We start from the raw sequence: 21,114 nt of genomic DNA on the forward strand, positions 1-21,114 counted from the left end.
CACCCTTATGTAGACCTAGCCCCACCCACATCCGTTCCACGCATCGAAAGGGGTTGAGGCGAAGGAAAAACAAATAAGTGCTACCAAATATAACAATATGCATTTCATAAATATTTGAATAAAGTGTGTAAATAAGACGTATTAAACCACTGAGGACATAGACCTACCGAGCAAGTTTTCATTAATCATTGGGTACATCGTACGAAAAACAGTCATCTTAAATAGGGGCATAGTTCATGTTCAAATTCACAACATAACATACATAGGCAAAAGATAAAACAAAGAAAAAACCAACCGTTTTGTACCATCTTTGAAATGCAAGAAAAAGGCCATAATGTATTATTCCATCCCAGGTTCAATATACATTTTGGCCACTAGATGGCAGCAGTGTATGTGCAAAGTTTTAGACTGATCCAATGAACCATTGCATTGCTGTTCAAATGTTGTATCAAGACTGCCCAAATATGGCAAATTTGTTTATTAATAACTTTTTATGTTCAAAATTGTGCACTCTCCTCCTACAATGGTATGGTATTCTTTCACTGTAATAGCTACTGTGAATGGGACAGTGCCGTTAGATTAACAAGAATTTAAGCTTTCTGCCAATATCAGATATGTCTATGTCCTGGGAAATGTTCTTGTTACTTACAACCTCATGCTAATCGCATTAGCCTACGTTAGCTCAACCGCCCAGTGGAAGGGACACCGATCCCGAAGAAGTCAACTGACTTGCCTAGTTAAATAAATACAGATAAATACATTCTAAAGTATAATTTCACCAGGTCATATAAGTCAGGCATTTCAACAGTGGCACGCACAGTATTCTCCCTCAAAATTTGTGACATTGTGTTGTGTGACACAACTGCACATTTTAGTGGCCTTTTATTGTCCCCAGCACAAGGTGCATCTGTGTAATGATCATGCTATTTAATCATCTTCTTGATATGTCACACCTGTCAGGTGGATGGATTATCTTGACAAAGGATAAATTGCTCACTAACAGAGATGTAAACAAATTTGAGCACACCATTTGAGAGAAATACGCATTCTGTGCATATTGAACATTTCTGGACTCTTGAATTTCAGCTCATGAAACATGGGACCAACACTTTCCATGTTGTGTTTATATTTTTGTAAAGTGTAATTGTTTTTCTTCACTTGGCCCTAATACTCTCCCGACCGTAGATTGTTACATACACCACCCCGTTCCCGAAAATGGATTGCTCCTACAGACAGTCACGTGGCGGTGGCTTGCTTTATAAAGCAGGCAGACAGGCATCCAGCTTAACTATTCGATTGAAGGTTAGAATGGGTAAAAAGAGAGATCTAAGGGACTTTGAGCGTGGTATGATCGTCGGTTCCAGACGCGCAGGGTCCAGTATCTCGCAAACGGCCGCCCTCCTGGGCTTTTCACGCACGACAGTGTCTGTGGTTTACCGAGAATGGCGCGACAAACAAAAAACATCCAGTCAACGGCAGTCCAGTGGGCGTAAACAGCTCGTTGATAAGAGAGGTCGAAGGAGATTGGAAAGAATCGTGCAAACTAACAGACGGGCCACAATTAGACAGATAACGGCGCAGTACAACAGTGGTGTGCAGAACAGTATCTCTGAATGCACAACTCGCCGATCCTTGTCACGGATGGGCTATTGCAGCAGACGGCGGGCAAATGAGGAGTGGAAAAACACTGCCTGTGTAGATAAGGTAAAGGAGGCAATGGAACACACAGCGTTACAACATTGACCAGATTGTCGCACATTCAACAAATCTTATCTATCAAATGGAATAATCGTCGAATCAATTCCGGTTTTGATATAGTTGGCTGTTTTCGCTGCATAACATTTAAAAGTTGTCCCTTTTCAGACGTAGAACTTAGAAGTGACTGCTAAATGCTAACTCCCGTTCATATAAACTGGTTAGCCTAGCTAGCGTACAGAAATCGGTGGTAGTCAGTCGGTTTTAACTAATTACGTTGATTGGTGACAATGACATGAATGTATTGGGGTTGACATTATATAATTATTATACTCCGATTTTACCTCAACAACAAACAATAGCCTTAAGCTCGATTGACCTCTTTACCGCATCTGTTGCGAGCGGTCAGCGAATGTTTGTTATTAAAACATAGACATGCTGTATCTTTTTCATTCTTCAGGCGTGATGTCATACGTTGGCCCCCTTTATTTATAGAAGGACCCATACACACAGAGTGTATATACAAAACAGTTGGAACACTTGATCTTTCCATGAGACTGACCAGGTGAAGGTTATGATCCCATGTTGTTGTCACTAGTTAAATCCACTACAATCAGTGTAGATGAAGGTGAGGAGACAGGTTAAAGAAGGATTGTTGAGCCATGAGACCATTGAGACATGGACTGTCTATTTGTGCCATTGAGGGTGAAAGAGAAATACAAAAATGTAAGTGCCTTTGAACTGGGTATAGCAGTAGGTGCCAGACACATCGGTTTGTGTCAAGAATTGCAACGCTGCTGGGTTTTTCACCGCCTATTTTCCCAACAGTTTCTCGTGTGTATCAGGAATGGTCCACCAGTCAAAGGGCATCCAGCCAACTTCACACAACTGTGGGAAGCATTGAAGTCAACAAGAGCCAGCATCCCTGGTGCGCTTTCGACACCTTGTAGAGTACATGCCCCTACAAATTTGAGACTATTCTGAGGGCAAAAAGGGGTGCAACTGAATATTAGGAAGGTGTTCCTAATGTTTGCTAAACTCGGTGTATATTATGGAATATGAGATGAAATTAACCCAGTAATTACTTGTATTGGCAAACTAGTTGAGTTAGCTCAATTAAAATCATAGACATTCAAATATTTGATATGATCAAATCAAACTTTATTTGTCACATGCGCTGAATACAAGTGTAGACCTTACCGTGAAATGCTTACTTACAAGCCCTTAACCAACAGTGCAGTTCAAGAAGAGTTAAGAAAATATTTACCAAGTGGACTAAAGTAAAAAATAATAAACACAATAAGAATAACAAGGCTATATACAGGGGGTCAGTGTACTGAGTCAGTGTGCGGGGCTACAGGTTAGTTGAGGTAATTTGTACATGTAGGTGGGGGTGAAGTGACTATGCATAGATAATAAACAACGAGTAGCAGCAGTGTACAAAAAGGAGGAGGGGTGGTCAATGAAAATAGTCCGGTGGCGATTTTATTAATTGTTCAGCAGTCTTATGGCTTGGGGGTAGAAGCTGTTGAGGAGCCTTTTGGTCCTAGACTGGTGCCTCCGGTACCGCTTGCTGTGCGGTAGCATTGAAAACAGTCTCTAACTTGGGTGACTGGAGTCTCTGACAATTTTATGGGCTTTCCTCTGACACTGCTTATAATATAAGGGCCTGGATGGCAGGAAGCTTGGCTCCAGTGATGTACTGGGCCTTATGCACTACCCTCTGCAGCGCCTTACGGTCAGATACCGAGCAGTTGCCATACCAGGCGGCGATGCAACCGGTCTGGATGCTCTCGATGGCGCAGAACCTTTTGAGGATCTGGGGACCCGTGAGCTGTAGAACCTTTTGAAGATCTGGGGACCCATGCCAAATCTTTTCAGTCTCCTGAAGGGAAAAAGGTTTTGTCATGCCCTCTTCATGACTGTCTTGGTATGTTTGGACCATGATAGTTCGTTGGTGATGTGGACACCAAGGAACTTGAAACTCTCGACCCGCGCCACTACAGCCCCATCAATGTTAATGGGGGGCCTGTTCGGCCCGCCTTTTCCTGTAGTCCACGATCAGCTCCTTTGTCTTGCTCACATTGAGGGAGAGGTTGTTGTCCTGGCACCACACTGCCAGTTCTCTGACCTCCTCCCTATAGGCCATCTCATCGTTGTCGGTGATCAGGCCTACCACTGTTGTCGTCAGCACTGTTGTCGTCAGCAAACTTAATGATGGTGTTGGAGTCGTGTTTGGCCACGCAGTCATGGGTGAACAGGGAGTACAGGAGGGGACTAAGTACACACCCCTGAGGGGCCCCAGTATTAAGAATCAGTGTGGCAGATGTGTTGTTGCCTACTCTTACCACCTGGGGCGGCCCGTCAGGAAGTCCAGGATCCAGTTGCAGAGGGAGGTGTTTAGCTTAGTGATGAGCTTTTTTTAATTTATTTTTTTATTTCACCTTTATTTAACCTCTATGGGCTAGGTGGGACGCTTGCGTCCCACCTACTCAACAGCCAGTTGAATCCTGTGGCGCATTATTCAAATACCTTAGAAATGCTATTACTTCAATTTTTTTTTAAATGACTATTTTACACCATTTTAAAGACAAGACTCTCGTTAATCTAACCACACTGTCCGATTTAAAAAAGGCTTTACAACGAAAGCAAAACATTAGATTATGTCAGCAGAGTACCCAGCCAGAAATAATCAGACACCCATTTTTCAAGCTAGCATATAATGTCACATAAACCCAAACCACAGCTAAATGTAGCACTAACCTTTGACGATCTTCATCAGATGACAAACCTAGGACATTATGTTATACAATACATGCATGTTTTGTTCAATCAAGTTCATATTTATATCAAAAACCAGCTTTTTACATTAGCATGTGACTAGCATGTGACTAGCATTCCCACCGAACACTGCCGGTGAATTTACTAAATTACTCACGATAAACGTTCACAAAAAGCATATAAATTATTTTAAGAATTATAGATACAGAACTCCTCTATGCACTCGATATGTCCGATTTTAAAATAGCTTTTCGGTGAAAGCACATTTTGCAATATTCTCAGTAGATAGCCCGGCATCACAGGCCTAGCTATTTAGTCACCCAGCAAGTTTAGCACTCATCAAAGTCAGATTTACTATAAGAAAAATGTTATTACCTTTGTTGTCTTCGTCAGAATGCACTCCCAGGACTTCTACTTCAATAACAAATGTTGGTTTGGTCCAAAATAATCCATCGTTATATCCAAACAGCGGCGTTTTGTTCGTGCGTTCAAGACACTATCCTAAAGGGTAAATAAGGGTGGCGAGCATGGCGCAATTCGTGACAAAAAAATTCTAAATATTCCATTACCGTACTTCGAAGCATGTCAACCGCTGTTTAAAATCAATTTTTATGCAATTTTTCTCATAAAAAAGCGATAATATTCCGACCGGGAATCTGCGTTTAGGTAAACAGACAAAGGAAAAGAAAGCATTTGGTCGACGCGAGCACGCTCCTAAGCCCATAGTACTCTGAGTGGCCACTTGCCAAAAGCGATAAAGTGTTTCAGCCAGAGCCTGCCTCGATATCGTTCAGCTTTTTCCCGGGCTCTGAGACCCTATGGAAGCCGTAGGAAGTGTCACGTTATTGCACAGATCCTGAGTCTTCAATAAAAAGAGCCAAGATGAAACACTACTTCTCAGACAGGCCACTTCCTGCATGAAATCTTCTCAGGTTTTGGCCTGCCATATGAGTTCTGTTATACTCAGACACCATTCAAACAGTTTTAGAAACTTTAGGGTGTTTTCTATCCAAAGCCAATAATTATATGCATATTCTAGTTACTGGGCAGGAGTAGTAACCAGATTAAATCGGGTAATCATTTGTAAAATAGAAATAAGCACTCAAATTATTATTTATCATGTATGCGTAAAATAAAGTTTGCATTCTCAATTGAGTTTGTATTGCAGCTGTAAACAATGCACGCATGCATAAAAAAAATCTAATCTTTGAAGTTCATGGATTACAATTGTACACATTCAATTTTTTTTATCCTTATAGGTACGGGAACTTGTCCTGGACAACTGCAGATCAAATGAAGGGAAAATCGAAGGCCTCACAGAAGAATTCGTCAATCTGGAATTCCTCAGTTTGATAAATGTTGGCTTATTTTCAGTTTCCAACCTTCCCAGACTTGGGAAACTCAAAAAGGTAATGTTTTGCTTTATTTTATTCATACTCACTCAAAAGTTTTAGAATACCTACTCATTCAATGTTTTTTTCTTTTCTTTATTTTTACTGTTTTCTACATTGTAGAATAATAGTGAACATATCAAAACTATGAAATAATACATATGGAATCATGCATTATCCCAAAAAAGTGTTAAACAAATCAAAATAGCCACCCTTTGCCTTGGTGACAGACTTGCACACTCTTGGTATTCTCTCAACCAGCTTCACCTAGAATGCTTTTCCAATAGTCTTGGAGTTCCCACAAATGCTGAGCACTTGTTGGCTGCTTTTCCTTCACTCTGTGGTCCAACTCATCCTAAACATCACAATTTGGTTGAGTTTGGGTGATTGTGGAGGCCAGGTCATTTGATGCAGCACTCCATCACTCTCCATCTTGGTCAAATAGCCCTTACACAGCCAGGAGGTGTATTGGGTCATTGTCCTGTTGAAAAACAAATGATAGTCCCACTAAGCTGAAACTAAATGGGATGGCGTATCGCTGCAGAATGCTGTGGTTGCCATGCTGGTTAAGTGTGCCTTGAATTCTAAATAAATCACTGACGGTGTCACCAGCAAAGCTCCCCCACGCCATCACGCCACCACCTCCATGCTTCGCAGTGGGAACCACACATGCGGAGATCATCCGTTCACCTACTTTGTGTCTCACAAAGACATGGCGGTTGGAACCAAAAATCTCATTTGGATTCATCAGACCAAAGGACAGATTTCCACCGGTCTAATGTCCATTGCTCGTGTTTCTTGGCCCAAGCAAGTCTCTTCTTCTTTGTGTCCTTTAATAGTGGTTTCTTTGCAGCAATTTGACCATGAAGGCCTGATTCACAGTCTCCTCTGAACAGTTGATGTTGAGATGTCTGTTACTTAAACTCTGTCAATAATTTTTTGGGGGCTGCAATTTCTGAGGCTCGTAATTCTAATGAATTTATCCCCTGCAGCAGCGGTAACTCGGTCTTCCATTCCTGTGGCGGTCCTGATGAGAGCCAGTTTCATCGTAGCTCTTGATGGTTTTTGCGACTGCACTTTAAGAAATGTTCTTAATTTCCCCCTAATGTCAGTGGAATTATGTTTGTAGATATTTTTTCATATTAATGGCTGTGATAGGAGAGCTGAGGATGGATAAACATTGTAGTTACTCCACAATACTAACCTAATTGACAGAGTGAAAACAAGGAAGCCTGTACAGAATAAAAATATTCCAAAACATACACCCTGTTTGCAATAACGCACTAAAGTAAAACTGCAAAAAATGTTGCAAAGCAATAAACTTGGTCCTGAATAAAAAGTTATCCAAACATAACACAACACATTACTGAGTACCTCTCCATATTTTCAAGCATGGTGGTGGCTGCATCATGTAATGGGAACGCTTGTAATAGTTAAGGACTGTTAAGTTTTTCAGGATAAAAAAAGAAACCGAATGGTGCTAAGCACAGGGAAAACCTGGTTCAATCTGCTTTCCACCAGACACTGGGAGATTAATTCATCTTTAGCTGGACAATAACCTAAAACACAAGGCCTAATCTACACTGAAGTTGTTTACCAAGATGACATTGAATGTTCCTCAGTGGCCGAGTTACAGTTTTGACTTAAATCTACTTTAAAATCTAGGGAAAGACGTGAAAAATGGTTGTCTAGCAATGATCAACAACCAATTTGACAGCTTGAAGAGTTTGGAAAACAATAATGGGCAAGTGTTGCACAATTCAAGTGTGGAAGGGTCTTAGACTTACCCAGATAGACTCACAGTTGTAACCGCTGCCAAAGGCGCTTCTACAAAGTATTGACTCAGGGGTGTGAATACTTATGTAAATGCGAGAACTGTATATAATTGAACATTTGCAAAAATGTCTAAACATGTTTTCATTTTGTGTTTAATTGATTTTGAATTCAGGCTGGAACATAACAAAATGTGGAATAAGTCTAGGAGTATGAATACTTTCTGAAGGCACTGTATGTGTATTAAAGTAGTAAAAAGTTAACTATTTGGTCCCATATTCATAGCATGCAGTGACTAAATCAGGGTTGTGACTCTATACATTTGTTGGATACGTTTGCAGTTTGCTTTGGTTGTTTCACATTATTTTGTGCCCAATGTAAATAATGGTTTGTCATTTTCTAGTCACTTATTTTGTAAATAAGAATATCATGTTTCTTGGCCATGTTCTGTTATAATCTCTACCCGGCACAGCCAGAAGAGGACTGGCCACCCCTCATAGCCTGGTTCCTCTCTAGGTTTCTTCCTAGGATCTGGCCTTTCTAGGGAGTTTTTCCTAGCCACCGTGCTTCTACACCTGCATTGCTTGCTGTTTGGGGTTTTAGGCTGGGTTTCTGTACAGCACTTTAAGATATCAGCTGATGTAAGAAGGGCTTTATAAATACATTTTATTGATTAATTTGATTGACGTTTCTAAACTTATTTGAATGTGGATGCTACTAGGGCTGTCCCCATAAAAATATATTGGTCAAACGAGTCGTCAGGTTCTTTCGACCAATCGATTGGTCAATGTTTAAACTTCTTTATCCATAATTAACATACACACCCTATGTGTTTGAATAAAACCAACTACATATGCACTGAGCTTGTCTGATGCTTTAAACACACTGTTTGATGAAATAATTAAGTCACACAGTGTTAAGAAAAATGACGGGGAGTGCCTGTGTGACTGGCGCATGTTGTCTCGCTCACCTCCCTACTGCAGCAAAAAGGCACCACAGCAAGTGTTTATTGCACTGTCCCTGCTAAAGCTGTATAGGAGCAAGCCTTGTGTGTATTATGTGTGCCAAACTGTTGCTTTTAGATAAAACATTTTTTTTTTTTATCTGACCATTTGGAACAGTGTAAACATGTACAGTGAGGGGGGAAAAGTATTTGATCCCTTGCTGATTTTTGTACGTTTGCCCACGGACAAAGAAATGATCCGTCTATAATTTTAATGGTAGGTTTATTTGAACAGTGAGAGACAGAATAACAACAAAAAAATCCAGAAAAACGCATGTTATAAATTGATTTGCATTTTATTGAGGGAAATAAGTATTTGACCCCTTTGCAAAACATGACTTAGTACTTGGTGGCAAAACCCTTGTTGGCAATCAGAGGTCAGACGTTTCTTGTAGTTGGCCACCAGGTTTGCACACATCTCAGGAGAAATTTTGTCCCACTCCTCTTTGCAGATCTTCTCCAAGTCATTAAGGTTTCGAGGCTGACGTTTGGCAACTCGAACCTTCAGCTCCCTCCACAGATTTTCTATGGGATTAAGGTCTGGAGACTGGCTAGGCCACTCCAGGACCTTAATGTGCTTCTTCTTGAGCCACTCCTTTGTTGCCTTGGCCGTGTGTTTTGGGTCATTGTCATGCTGGAATACCCATCTACGACCCATTTTCAATGCCCTGGCTGAGGGAAGGAGGTTCTCACCCAAGATTTGATGGTACATGGCCCCGTCCATCGTCACTTTGATGCGGTGAAGTTGTCCTGTCCCCTTAGCAGAAAAACACCCCCAAAGCATAATGTTTCCACCTCCATGTTTGACGGTGGGGATGGTGTTCTTGGGGTCATAGGCAGCATTCTTCCTCCTCCAAACACGACGAGTTGAGTTGATGCCAAAGAGCTCCATTTTGGTCTTATCTGACCACAACACTTTCACCCAGTTGTCCTCTGAATCATTCAGATGTTCATTGGCAAACTTCAGACGGGCATGTATATGTGCTTTCTTGAGCAGGGGGACCTTGCGGGCGCTGCAGGATTTCAGTCCTTCATGGCGTAGTGTGTTACCAATTGTTTTCTTGGTGATTATGGTCCCAGCTGCCTTGAGTTCATTGACAAGATCCTCCCGTGTAGTTCTGGGCTGATTCCTCACCGTTCTCATGATCATTGCAACTCCACAAGGTGAGATCTTGTATGGAGCCCCAGGCCGAGGGAGATTGACAGTTCTTTTGTGTTTCTTCCATTTGCGAATAATCGCACCAACTGTTGTCACCTTCTCACCAAGCTGCTTGGCGATGGTCTTGTAGCCCATTCCAGCCTTGTGTAGGTCTACAATCTTGTCCCTGACATCCTTGGAGAGCTCTTTGGTCTTGGCCATGGTGGAGAGTTTGGAATCTGATTGATTGCATCTGTGGACAGGTGTCTTTTATACAGGTAACAAAATGAGATTAGGAGCACTCCCTTTAAGTGTGCTCCTAATCTCAGCTCGTTACCTGTATAAAAGACACCTGGGAGCCAGATATCTTTCTGATTGAGAGGGGGTCAAATACTTATTTCCCTCATTAAAATGCAAATCAATTTATAACATTTTTGACATGTTTTTCTGGATTTTTTTGTTGTTATTCTGTCTCTCACTGTTCAAATAAACCTACCTTTTAAAATTATGATTATGGACTGATCATTTCTTTGTCAGTGGGCAAACGTACAAAATCAGCAGGGGATCAAATACTTTTTTCCCTCGCTGTACAAGAGTCTCATCTAACAAAAACAATGATGTATACAGCCTTTATTACAGCAGACTGAAAACAGTTGCATTCATTATTGAATTGAGGTTTATTGTTTTGGCTAATTATTCAAAGCTTCCTTTTTGTTATTTAATTTTAAAACTAAAGTGCTTGATTGCATTTCAAAGCCTGAATGTTTCGTATGCTGTGTGATGGCAGGAATGATTGATTCAATTGATACAGTAGCCTGTATATTGAAATATAGGCCTAAGTTACAGTATTAAAACTTAACAGGATGCGCTCTTAGGCCTACAGCTCTATGGTGGCTATACAAGGATACTATACTAGGCCTACAAATGATAACGACTTTACTTATTATAATGATCATAATTGTGATAATAAGAAAAAGGTGGGTATAGGAGCGAGAGCTGCATGCATATTATGTGTGACAAACGGGTGCTGTTAGATTACCATATCATTTTTCTGCCTGTTTGGAACAGTGTAAACATCCAAATTATAAGTAATACCAGTCTGTTCTAACAAATAAAAAAATGTAAGGTTTTATTACAGCATAGCAAAGATTTAAAAGCAGCTAAATTCAGACTGGTATGAGAACGGTAGCCCCCATCTGCAAAAGCAGGGTGTCTTTTTTTACACAACGTTTAAAGCAAACATCTTACAAGGTAAGCTTCAATTTGTTCAGTGTTTCAGCTATAGCTACATGGCATGGGGGTGTATGAAATGAATCCTTGGGTTGGTTGGAACAAATCTAGCCTATAGCCAATGTTATCTGATGTATGACTTAATGGCAACATCGAAGTGGTGCCAACAGAGAAGGTCGCCTCGCTTTGTGTTCTTAGGAAACTATGCAGTATTTCGTTTTTATGTATTATTTCTTACATTGTTACCCCAGGAAATCTTAAGTCTTATTACATACAGCTGGGAAGAACTATTGGATATAAGAGCAACGTCAACTTACCAACATTACGACCAGGAATGACTTTACCGAAGTGGATCCTCTGTTCGGACCACCACCCAGGACAATGGATCTAATCCCAGTAGCCGACCCAAAACAACGGTGCCACAGAAGGGGCAGACAGAGCGGCCTCCTAGTCAGGCGCCGTAGACGTGCACATCGCTCCTGAGTATACTACTTGCCAATGTCCAGTCTCTCTTAGTGTCCTAAGTTTTCATAACTGTGACCTTGTTCATTAATTGTTTATGGTTCATTGAACAAGCATGGGAAACGGCGTTTAAATCCTTTACAATGAAGATCTGTGAAGTTATTTGGATTTTACGAATTATCTTTGAAAGACAGGGTCCTGAAAAAGGGACATTTTCTTTTTTTTTCTGAGTTTTGCTGAGGCCCACTCCTCTTCAACCACCCCCACTGCAGGCCGTGGCACCACTCCCCTCTCTAAGTTCATCTGGAGGTGCAGGGGTAGGGAGGAAATCTAGGCCTCAACAAAGAGACCGTGGAAGCAGCACAACACAGGGAGATGAAACTGAGGACCGGTGGCATACTGTCCTTGAAGATGAGGAGCCCACAGTTGGTTAGTGATGAAACATACACCCCTTACAGCTGTTTCAGCTTTACTTTACCACCTCTGTACTGGGAACACTAATTAGTAGTAGCAACAAGTATGGGGACAAAAAGCAGTAAGGGGGGGAAGGAAGATGTCCTGGAACATGTCACCATGGGTGACATGCTCAACTACCTTTCTTTGGTGATTTACATGGGACTGGTAAAGGTATCAAGACTAGTTGACAACCGGAGCAAGTCCCCACTCTATCGGTTTGAGTTCCCCAACTCCATGAGTGAAAACCGATTCTTGGCCTTCAACCATACTCGTCACAGGAGTGACCACAAAAGGATCAGGATAATGACCAGATTGGGACTGCAGGGTATGATCGTCTTGCAAGAGTCAAGCCCCTTTATCATGACATGGTGGAGGCATGCAAAACTTACTTCCAGCCTGCTCAAAATCTATCTATAGATGAGCATATGGTTCTCTCAAAGGCTCGAATTGTTGCAATGTATATATTGCAATGTATATATTTACGCTTGTATGTCTGTCTCTCTGTTGAAATCGCCCGGCCTGTCCAATGCTGGGGTGGGCAACTCCAGTCCTTGGGCCTGATTTGGTGTCACACTTTTTCTCCGTCCCAAGCAAACACCGCTATTCAATCAAATTGCATTCTAAACCGAAGATCATGATTCTGTGATTATTGGAGTCAGGTGTGTGAGCTGGGGCTGGGGGAAAAACTGTGACACCAATCCGGTCACAATGTCCTTAACCTCTTACATCTAGACGTTCCGCTAGCGGAACACCTGCTCCAATATCCAATGATAGGCGTGGCGCGAATTACAAATTCCTCAAAAATACAAAGACTTCAATTTTTCAAACATATGACTATTTCACAGCATTTAAAGACAAGACTCTCCTTTATCTAACCACACTGTCCGATTTCAAAAAGGCTTTACAGCGAAAGCAAAACATTAGATTATGTCAGCAGAGTACCCAGCCAGAAATAATCAGACACCCATTTTTCAAGCTAGCATATAATGTCACAAAAACCCAGAAGACAGCTAAATGCAGCACTAACCTTTGATCTTCATCAGATGACACACCTAGGACATTATGTTATACAATACATGCATGTTTTGTTCAATCAAGTTCATATTTATATCAAAAACCAGCTTTTTACATTAGCATGTGACGTTCAGAACTAGCATACCCCCCGCAAACTTCCGGGGAATTTGCTAACAATTTACTAAATTACTCACGATAAACGTTCACAAAAAGCATAACAATTATTTTAAGAATTATAGATACAGAACTCCTCTATGCACTCGATATGTCCGATTTTAAAATAGCTTTTTGGTGAAAGCACATTTTGCAATATTCTAAGTACATAGCCCAGCCATCACGGGCTAGCTATTTAGACACCCGGCAAGTTTAGCCTTCACCAAAATCAGATTTACTATTATAAAAGTTTGATTACCTTTTGTTGTCTTCGTCAGAATGCACTCCCAGGACTGCTACTTCAATAACAAATGTTGGTTTGGTCCAAAATAATCCATCGTTATATCCGAATAGCGGCGTTTTGTTCGTGCGTCCCAGACACTATCCGAAATGGTAAATCAGGGTCGCGCGCATGGCGCAATTCGTGACAAAAAATTTCTAAATATTCCATTACCGTACTTCGAAGCATGTCAACCGCTGTTTAAAATCAATTTTTATGCAATTTATCTCGTAAAAAAGCGATAATATTCCGACCGGGAATCTCCTTTTCGGCAAACAGAGGAAAAATCACAAAGACGGGGGCGGCCAGGGCACGCGCCTAAGCCCACAGTCCCTTGATCGGCCACTTGAGAAAGGCGATAATGTGTTTCAGCCTGGGGCTGGGATGACGACATTCTGTTTTTTCCCGGGCTCTGAGCGCCCATGGAAGACGTAGGAAGTGTCACGTTAGAGCAGAGATCCTTTGTAAAAGATAGAGATGGCAAAGAAGTTCAAGAAATGGTCAGACAGGCCACTTCCTGTAAAGGAATCTCTCAGGTTTTGACCTGCCATTTGAGTTCTGTTATACTCACAGACACCATTCAAACAGTTTTAGAAACGTTGGAGTGTTTTCTATCCAAAGCCAATAATTATATGCATATTCTAGTTACTGGGCAGGAGTAGTAACCAGATTAAATCGGGTACGTTTTTTATCCAGCCGTGAAAATACTGCCCCCTAGCCATAACAGGTTAATGGTTGTAGGCTTCTTTGTCTTGGAGTGTTCCTTCAGATGTACCACAATGGTGGTGATAGGGAAATGTTACTTCGTCTTCAGTCGAGTTTCCTAGACTCTTTTACATATACAGCTGCAGACTGAATGTCTAGCCTTCACCTTCACTTGTCGAAAGTTTGAGGGTCTTACCATTTTCTGGTCTCAATGGTTTATTATTCAGGGTACAGCTTGGACCACTTTACACACCGGCAGCAAACCGGTATGTTTTGGTCTCTAGAGATTTTCTCCTTCACTTGTGTTGAGAGTTTCTAACCATTTTGTAACATTCATCTCACGCTGTCGGTCACGCTGGTCTGTATTTAGATTGAAACGTATTTAGCTCGCTCTGCACGTATACTGTTCTAATATATATATATACATTTTGTTAGCAGTCCTCTTATGCACTCTGGAAAAAGGGACGTTCCATCATGTGGACACGAACTCTGACCTTATTTGGGGCGTGGCCAGTGACTGGCACAAGTTTTGCAAGAAAAACAATTCTCATTTAGAAGGCTAAAATAACATTGCTCTCTTTTCACAGCTAGTTTCATACTTAATCATACGTTTTGCAACATTTAGATGCAAATGTGAAATCTACATTGTGAAAGCTCTTAAAGATAGTTCTTGCTATACCATCCGTAATGACATCACAAAATGCTAAATTATATGACATAGTTTCGATCCCCACCAAACATTTCCCACAATTTATGTGTTTTAAGTGTCTCTTACACTCAGACATTCCACTCTCAATACTGAATAGGCAAGAGAGAAAGTTTACGACCAGCCCCCCCCTCCTCTCTGGTGGCACTTTGGAGAGCTTGAAAAAACACTTGGATGTCCCCCAACAACACCACAATGTTAGAGGTTGGTGTTGTAGAAAGTTTGTTTTTATAGTGAACAATAACTTTTAGGCACATCCAGTGTGCAATTACCACATTTGGACACTTTGGAGAGGTTGAAAGGACACTTGAATTTACCCTGGATACCCCGTAACACCACCACAATGTTTGAGTGAGGTTGATATGGTAGAAATTGTGTTTTTATACTGAACAAAAAGCATTATGTAATAGCACTGGAATTATGTAATTTACAGACATATGCCACTTTCGAGCGGTTTAGGGACACTTACTAAAACATCTGCCCATTTCTAGTTAGGTCTTTAAATCACATTTTTTTCTGCTATTGTCCACATGTTGTGGAAGCCATCTGATGCGTTTCCAGCTCTTGGCATCAATAATTCACTTATAGCTTGTCAATGAAATTACTTTAAAAAAAAACAAAAAAACTTTGAGCTTGATCTTGTGTATTCTGAACTATGTAATTCCTATCGTCTGATCACTTCCTAAATCTCCCAGATGTCTTTCCAAATATACCAAGTTTTGGCATGTCAAAATCATGTAATTACACATGAATAGCAGTTACTTTTGGATATGTCTGTTTAGCTGGAAATCTAAATTTTGCCTTTACATCTAAGAGGTTGAACAAACAGGCAACAGAAGCAATATGTTATTTCTGTAGATCTATATGGATGGTTTATAAAGCCAGGCACATTTAAGTTAGGCTATTGATTTACAGTATAGACAGTTGGTTTGCGCTCTCCTCAATTTTCTTAGACAATTAGGCTTAGCCTTATTCGCACAGGACTAGTATTACTAGAGAATGTCGGTTATGTAATTATTACCCCAGAATGTCCGTTATTCCAGAGGACGATTTTAGAGGGGATTCATTTTTCCCAAACTGCCCCCTGTAATAATTTTTTTCCAATTGATTGACAGTTATGACAGAAGCCTGGAGGTTTTTTTTCTAGGCGTGAAGATATTTCAACATGTCCAGCCGATAACAGGGCTACACTAAACATACCAAACCATCTTTGGTGTCGTGTCGCCATAATGAGTGAAGGAAGTGTGATCATAATCATTTTGGCGATCCGCAGTACATCCTAAATGCCCCCCATCCTTCAGCTGTGAGCTAAATGGCGCACTTGATGCGTTTTCAGGCTATGGATGTAAAAGTGAACTTATTTCCAAAAGGTTTAGGTCAGTTGTATGCTGCTTTGCGATCTATTAACAGCAAGGGTTACGTTAAGTAGGTGCAATGTTTTTTAGTGATGCATTTGGCAATATTCAATAATGAGCACAAAACATTAATAAAAGCATTCACTGTGAAAGTTGATACACGTAGGCCATTCATATATAGGCTATGTGCAGCACTTCATTCAATACAATCTGTTTTCTTACTCAATCAGTGAGCAACACCTGTCAGACTCAGACATTTGTCTCAAAACACAGGGATGTCTATTCACACGGGACTAGTATTATCAGAGGACCTTGGCGTTCACCAAGAAACAGTAGGTTACTCTGGCTGGAATTGTTACTCCTGTCATGTACAAACCGCGGACAGCAACCACATCCAACACGGGAGAAAGCACGTTTGTTATAAAATATTAGATTTTAGTGTTGCACCATTTTATTTTTGCATAGTATAATCATATACAATTTCAGTATCACAGTTATGTGATGGACAGTGCCATCCCCGTGGCCTCCGCAATGGATTAGTCCACTGAGACAAGCGCGAATCAGACGAGTGTCTTGGTCGATCAACAGCTTGTCGACCAAATAATCGACCAGTCGACTAAATGGGGTCAGCCCTAGATGCTACCATGATTACGGATAATCCTGAATGAGCCATGAATAATGTTGAGAGAGAGTTTGACGCAGAAATATCATAGCCACCCCCCAAAATGCTAACCTCCCGTTATTGTAATGGTGAGAGGTTAGCATGTTTTGAGGGTATGTTTGTCTAACTTTCTCATTATTATTCACAATTCATTCAGGATTATCCGTAATCATGGTAGCATCCACATTAATGTAGAACTGTTTAGAAACTTAATCTGTTCTTTACAATAAAAGTGACTCAAATGACACTACATTATTCACCATTCATTTATATTGGGCACAAAATAATTTGAAACAACCAAAACAAACAGCAAATGCATCCAACAAATTTGCACGAGCTTGATGTAGTCATTGCGTGCTATAAATATGGGACCAAGTACTTTCTAACTACTTTAATACACAAATGAATTTGTCCCAATACTTTTGGTCCCCTAAAATGGGGGAACTATGTACAAAAGGTGCTGTAATTTCTAAAATGCTCACTTGAAAATACTCTCAAATTTAAAATTGACAGTCTTCACTTTAACCACAGTCGTTGTATCATTTCAAATCCAAAGTGCTGGAGTACAGTCAAAACAACAAATGTCACTGGCCAAACACTTCTGGAGCTCACTGTATATCTTCACATTATGTTGCAGTTGGAACTCAGCGACAACAGAATCTCTGGTGGCCTTGACGTGCTAGCAGAGAAACTCCCCAACCTCACACATCTAAATCTAAGTGGGAACAAACTGAAAGACATCAGCATATTGGAACCTTTGGTAGGTACACCAAACTCCCGGTAGAGCACAATACAGTGCGACACCATCTCATTGTCTCAGGCTATGCCTCAAATGACACTGTTCTCCATATGGAGTTTTGACCATAGACCTAGTTGGCAGTGTGATGTTTGTTTTCCTATGTGGTTCTGGTCAAAATTTTGGTTTGCTAGCCTATATGGGGAAAAGGTGTGCTCTCAAATCTAATTACAGATTTATTCAGGCAGTGTTAGTCACCCCCTAATTACCCTACACCCATTTGGTCCCACAGAAAAAGCTGGACAGCCTGAAGTCTCTGGACCTGTTCAACTGTGAGGTGACCAACCTGAACGACTACAGGGAGAGTGTGTTCAAGCTGCTCCCTCAGCTCACCTACCTGGACGGGTACGACGTGGAGGACCGAGAGGCATCCGACTCGGATGGGGTGGACGACGACGATGAGGGTTGGCAACCATTTAGTCTTTTTCCATGTTTTGAGGAAGTATAAGAAAATGAAAATGCAGTTGTAATTTGAGTTCAGAATGTGGGTCTTCTGTAGCTCAGTTGGTAGAGCGTGGAGCTTGCAATGGCATAATAGTGGGTTTGATTCCCGGGACCGCCCATATGTAAAATATATGCACACAACACTGCAAGCAACTTTGGCTAAAAGCATCTGCTAAATGGTATATCGTCATACACTGAACAAAAATAAATGCAACATGTACCAATTTCTAATATTTTACTGAGTTAGTTCATAGGAAATCAGCCATTGAAATAAATTCATTAGGCCCTAATCTATGGATTTCACATGACTGGGAATACAGATATGCATCTGTTGGTTACAGACACCTTAATGGTAGGGTCGTAGATCTGAAAACCAGTCAGTATCTGGTGTGACCACCATTTGCGTCATGCAGCGCGACACTTCTCCTTTGGATAGAGTTGATCAGGCTGTTGATTGTGGTCTGTGGAATGTTGTCCCACTCATCTTCAGTGGCTGTGCGAAGTTGCTGGATATTGGCGAGAACTGGAACACGCTGTCGTACAAGTTGATCCAGAGCATCCCAAACATGCTCAATGGGTGACATGTCTGAGTATGTAGACCATGGAAGAACTGGGACATTTGCTCTGGATAAGAGCGTCTGCTAAATGACTTAAATGTAATTTTCAGCTTCCAGGAATTGTGTGCAGATCCTTACGACAAGGGGCCCTGCATTATCATGCTGAAAGACGAGGCGATGTCGGCAGATAAATGGCATGACAATGGGCCTCAGGATCTCATCATGGTGTCTCTGTGCATTCAAATTGCCATTGATAAAATGCAGTTGTGTTCATTGTCTGTAGCTTATGCCTGCCCATACCATAACCCCACCGCCACTAATGTTCACAACGTTGACATCAGTATTCCGCTCGTCCACACAAATGCAATACACAAAGGTGAGCATTTGCCCACTGAAGATGGTTACGACGCCAAACTGCAGTCAAGTCAAAACACTGGTGAGGACAACAAGCACGCAGATGAGCTTCCCTGATACGGTTTCTGACAGTTTGTGCATAAATTATTCGGTTGTGCAAATCCACAATGGCTTCTTCAGACGATCCCGCAGGTGAAGAAGCCAGATGTGGAGGTCATGGCTGGCGTGGTTACACGGTCTGCGGTTGTGAGGCCGGTTGAACGTACTGCCAAATTCTCTAAAATGACGATGGCGGCTTATGATAGAGCAATGAACATTAAATTCTCTGGCAACAGCTCTGGTGGACATTACAGCAATCAGCATGCAAATTGCATGCTTCCTCAACTTGTGGCATGGTATTGTGACAACACTGCACATTTTAGTGGCCTTTTATTCTCCCCAGCACAAGGTGCACATATGTAATGATCATGCTGTTTAATCAGCTTCTTGACATGCCACACCTGTCAGGTGGATGGATTATCTCAGCAAAAGAGATGCTCACTAACAGGGATGTAAACAAATTTGACAAATAGGCTTTTTGTGCGAATGGAAAAATGTATTGGATCTTTTATTTCAGCTCATGAAACATGGGCCCAACACTTTATATTTTGCGTTTTATTTATATTTTTAAAAAATTCAGTACATGTTAGTACCATGTTAATACATCGTGGATATTGTCATGCAAGGGGATTCTATTGTGTTGGGTTTTTCGACAGTGGATGTGATATATTTCTTTTCTTTTTTTTTAGGAGGAGCGAAGGATGAGGATGGAGAGGAGGAAGACTTTGACGAGGAGGATGACGAAGTCAGTGGCGACGAAGAGGTAAAGCCCCTTTTTTTGGTTTGTTTGTGACCCAAAAGATCAACGGGGGATATGGTTTGAAATCACTGTCCTATCTCCCCAGGAAGAAGACCTTGGTATTGATGATGAAGACGACAATGATGATGGTATGTCATTCTTGTACTTTTTGTCATAAGCTTTGTCATAAGCTTTTTGAAACTTTACAAAGTATAATTTAATAACCCTTTCCCATTTCCCCCAGAAGTTGAGGCTGTCCAAGGAGAGAAGAGAAAGCGAGACCCTGACGACAATGATGATGATTATGAGCAAAAAACAAAAGCCAATCATGTTACCAACCCCTTCCCTCTCCACCCTGACACCCACCCACACCCTGCCTACTCCACGTCTCTCCCCCAGCTTTGAGCCCCCGTGTGGGGAAAGACTGTACCGGACAGGTGGTTCAAGTGGAGCTTCCTACGCCCCATGGAACCAAGAGCCATCCTCAAGCAGCGCACCACTCCGCATTCCACTTTTTCACAGTCAACTCCCCCTTTATGTATACCTGTGTGAGGACTTTGGGACTGGTACTGTATCTAGTTTTGGGTCTGTGCTTTTAATATTTTGTTGGATGAATTATGAAGAGAAAGTTGTTGTTGGGTTTATTTCTTCCCTCTTCTTTTCATCTTTTCTGTTCCTTATTTTTTTCTCCAATAAAATGTATTGCTATAGCAACTGTGTGAAGAGCGCGCTAAGATTCAGTGTGGCCGCCTGTTGCACAAATCAAGGTTGTAGCTACAAGTGCCTATCGCTCAACTCCTGAGTGCAATGGGTTGCCTCAGTGGGAAAAGTCTAGAACACTCATCACACAATATGCAGCAAATGCCTCAATGGATACTCCAGTCACTCCACGAGATGACATGTTGCAGCTTATTTTATTTTGAATGGGAGGGAAGGTAAAAAGACAGCAATAGGAACACATGAAATCAAAGTTTATTCATCACATGCTTTCTAAACAGGTGTAGACTATCAGTGAAAAGCTTACTTACAGGCCCTTCCCAACAATGCGATGGTGCTGTAGGCCTCTTGCCCATAGCAGGGCCTAGCACTATTCTCCACTGGCTCCAATGGCTTGGCTTTAGGGCCATCTGCACTTTCCTACAGAGCTTCCCAGGGCTAGGTAGTCATACCTGGCAGATGTAGGCCTTGAGCTCCCCCAGCACAGGGGTGAGGTCTTTGCCTGGGTCTTTAGGAGCATAAGAGCTGAAGGCATCGTCTGGACGGAGGATTTGAACTTTGGATTTGTCTTTTGAGTGGAATATTCTGTGCTATGACTATCCTGC

At 41.5% G+C, this 21,114-nt stretch overlaps 1 protein-coding gene across 1 annotated transcript; it reads left to right on the forward strand.

Moving 5' to 3' along the window:
* Window positions 1-1,299: 1,299 nt before the first annotated feature.
* an32b (Acidic leucine-rich nuclear phosphoprotein 32 family member B) lies at window positions 1,300-20,501 on the forward strand. Its single transcript, NM_001141161.1, is given in 4 exon segments — window positions 1,300-1,704; window positions 5,736-5,885; window positions 17,441-17,542; window positions 20,218-20,501. Coding segments are annotated over 4 exon segments (822 nt in total). The 5' UTR covers window positions 1,300-1,308; the 3' UTR covers window positions 20,392-20,501.
* Window positions 20,502-21,114: the final 613 nt, after the last annotated feature.

This window comes from Salmo salar, chromosome 08 (assembly GCF_965601325.2).
Source record: "Salmo salar chromosome 08, fSalSal1, whole genome shotgun sequence".
Taxonomy (NCBI): domain Eukaryota; kingdom Metazoa; phylum Chordata; class Actinopteri; order Salmoniformes; family Salmonidae; genus Salmo; species Salmo salar.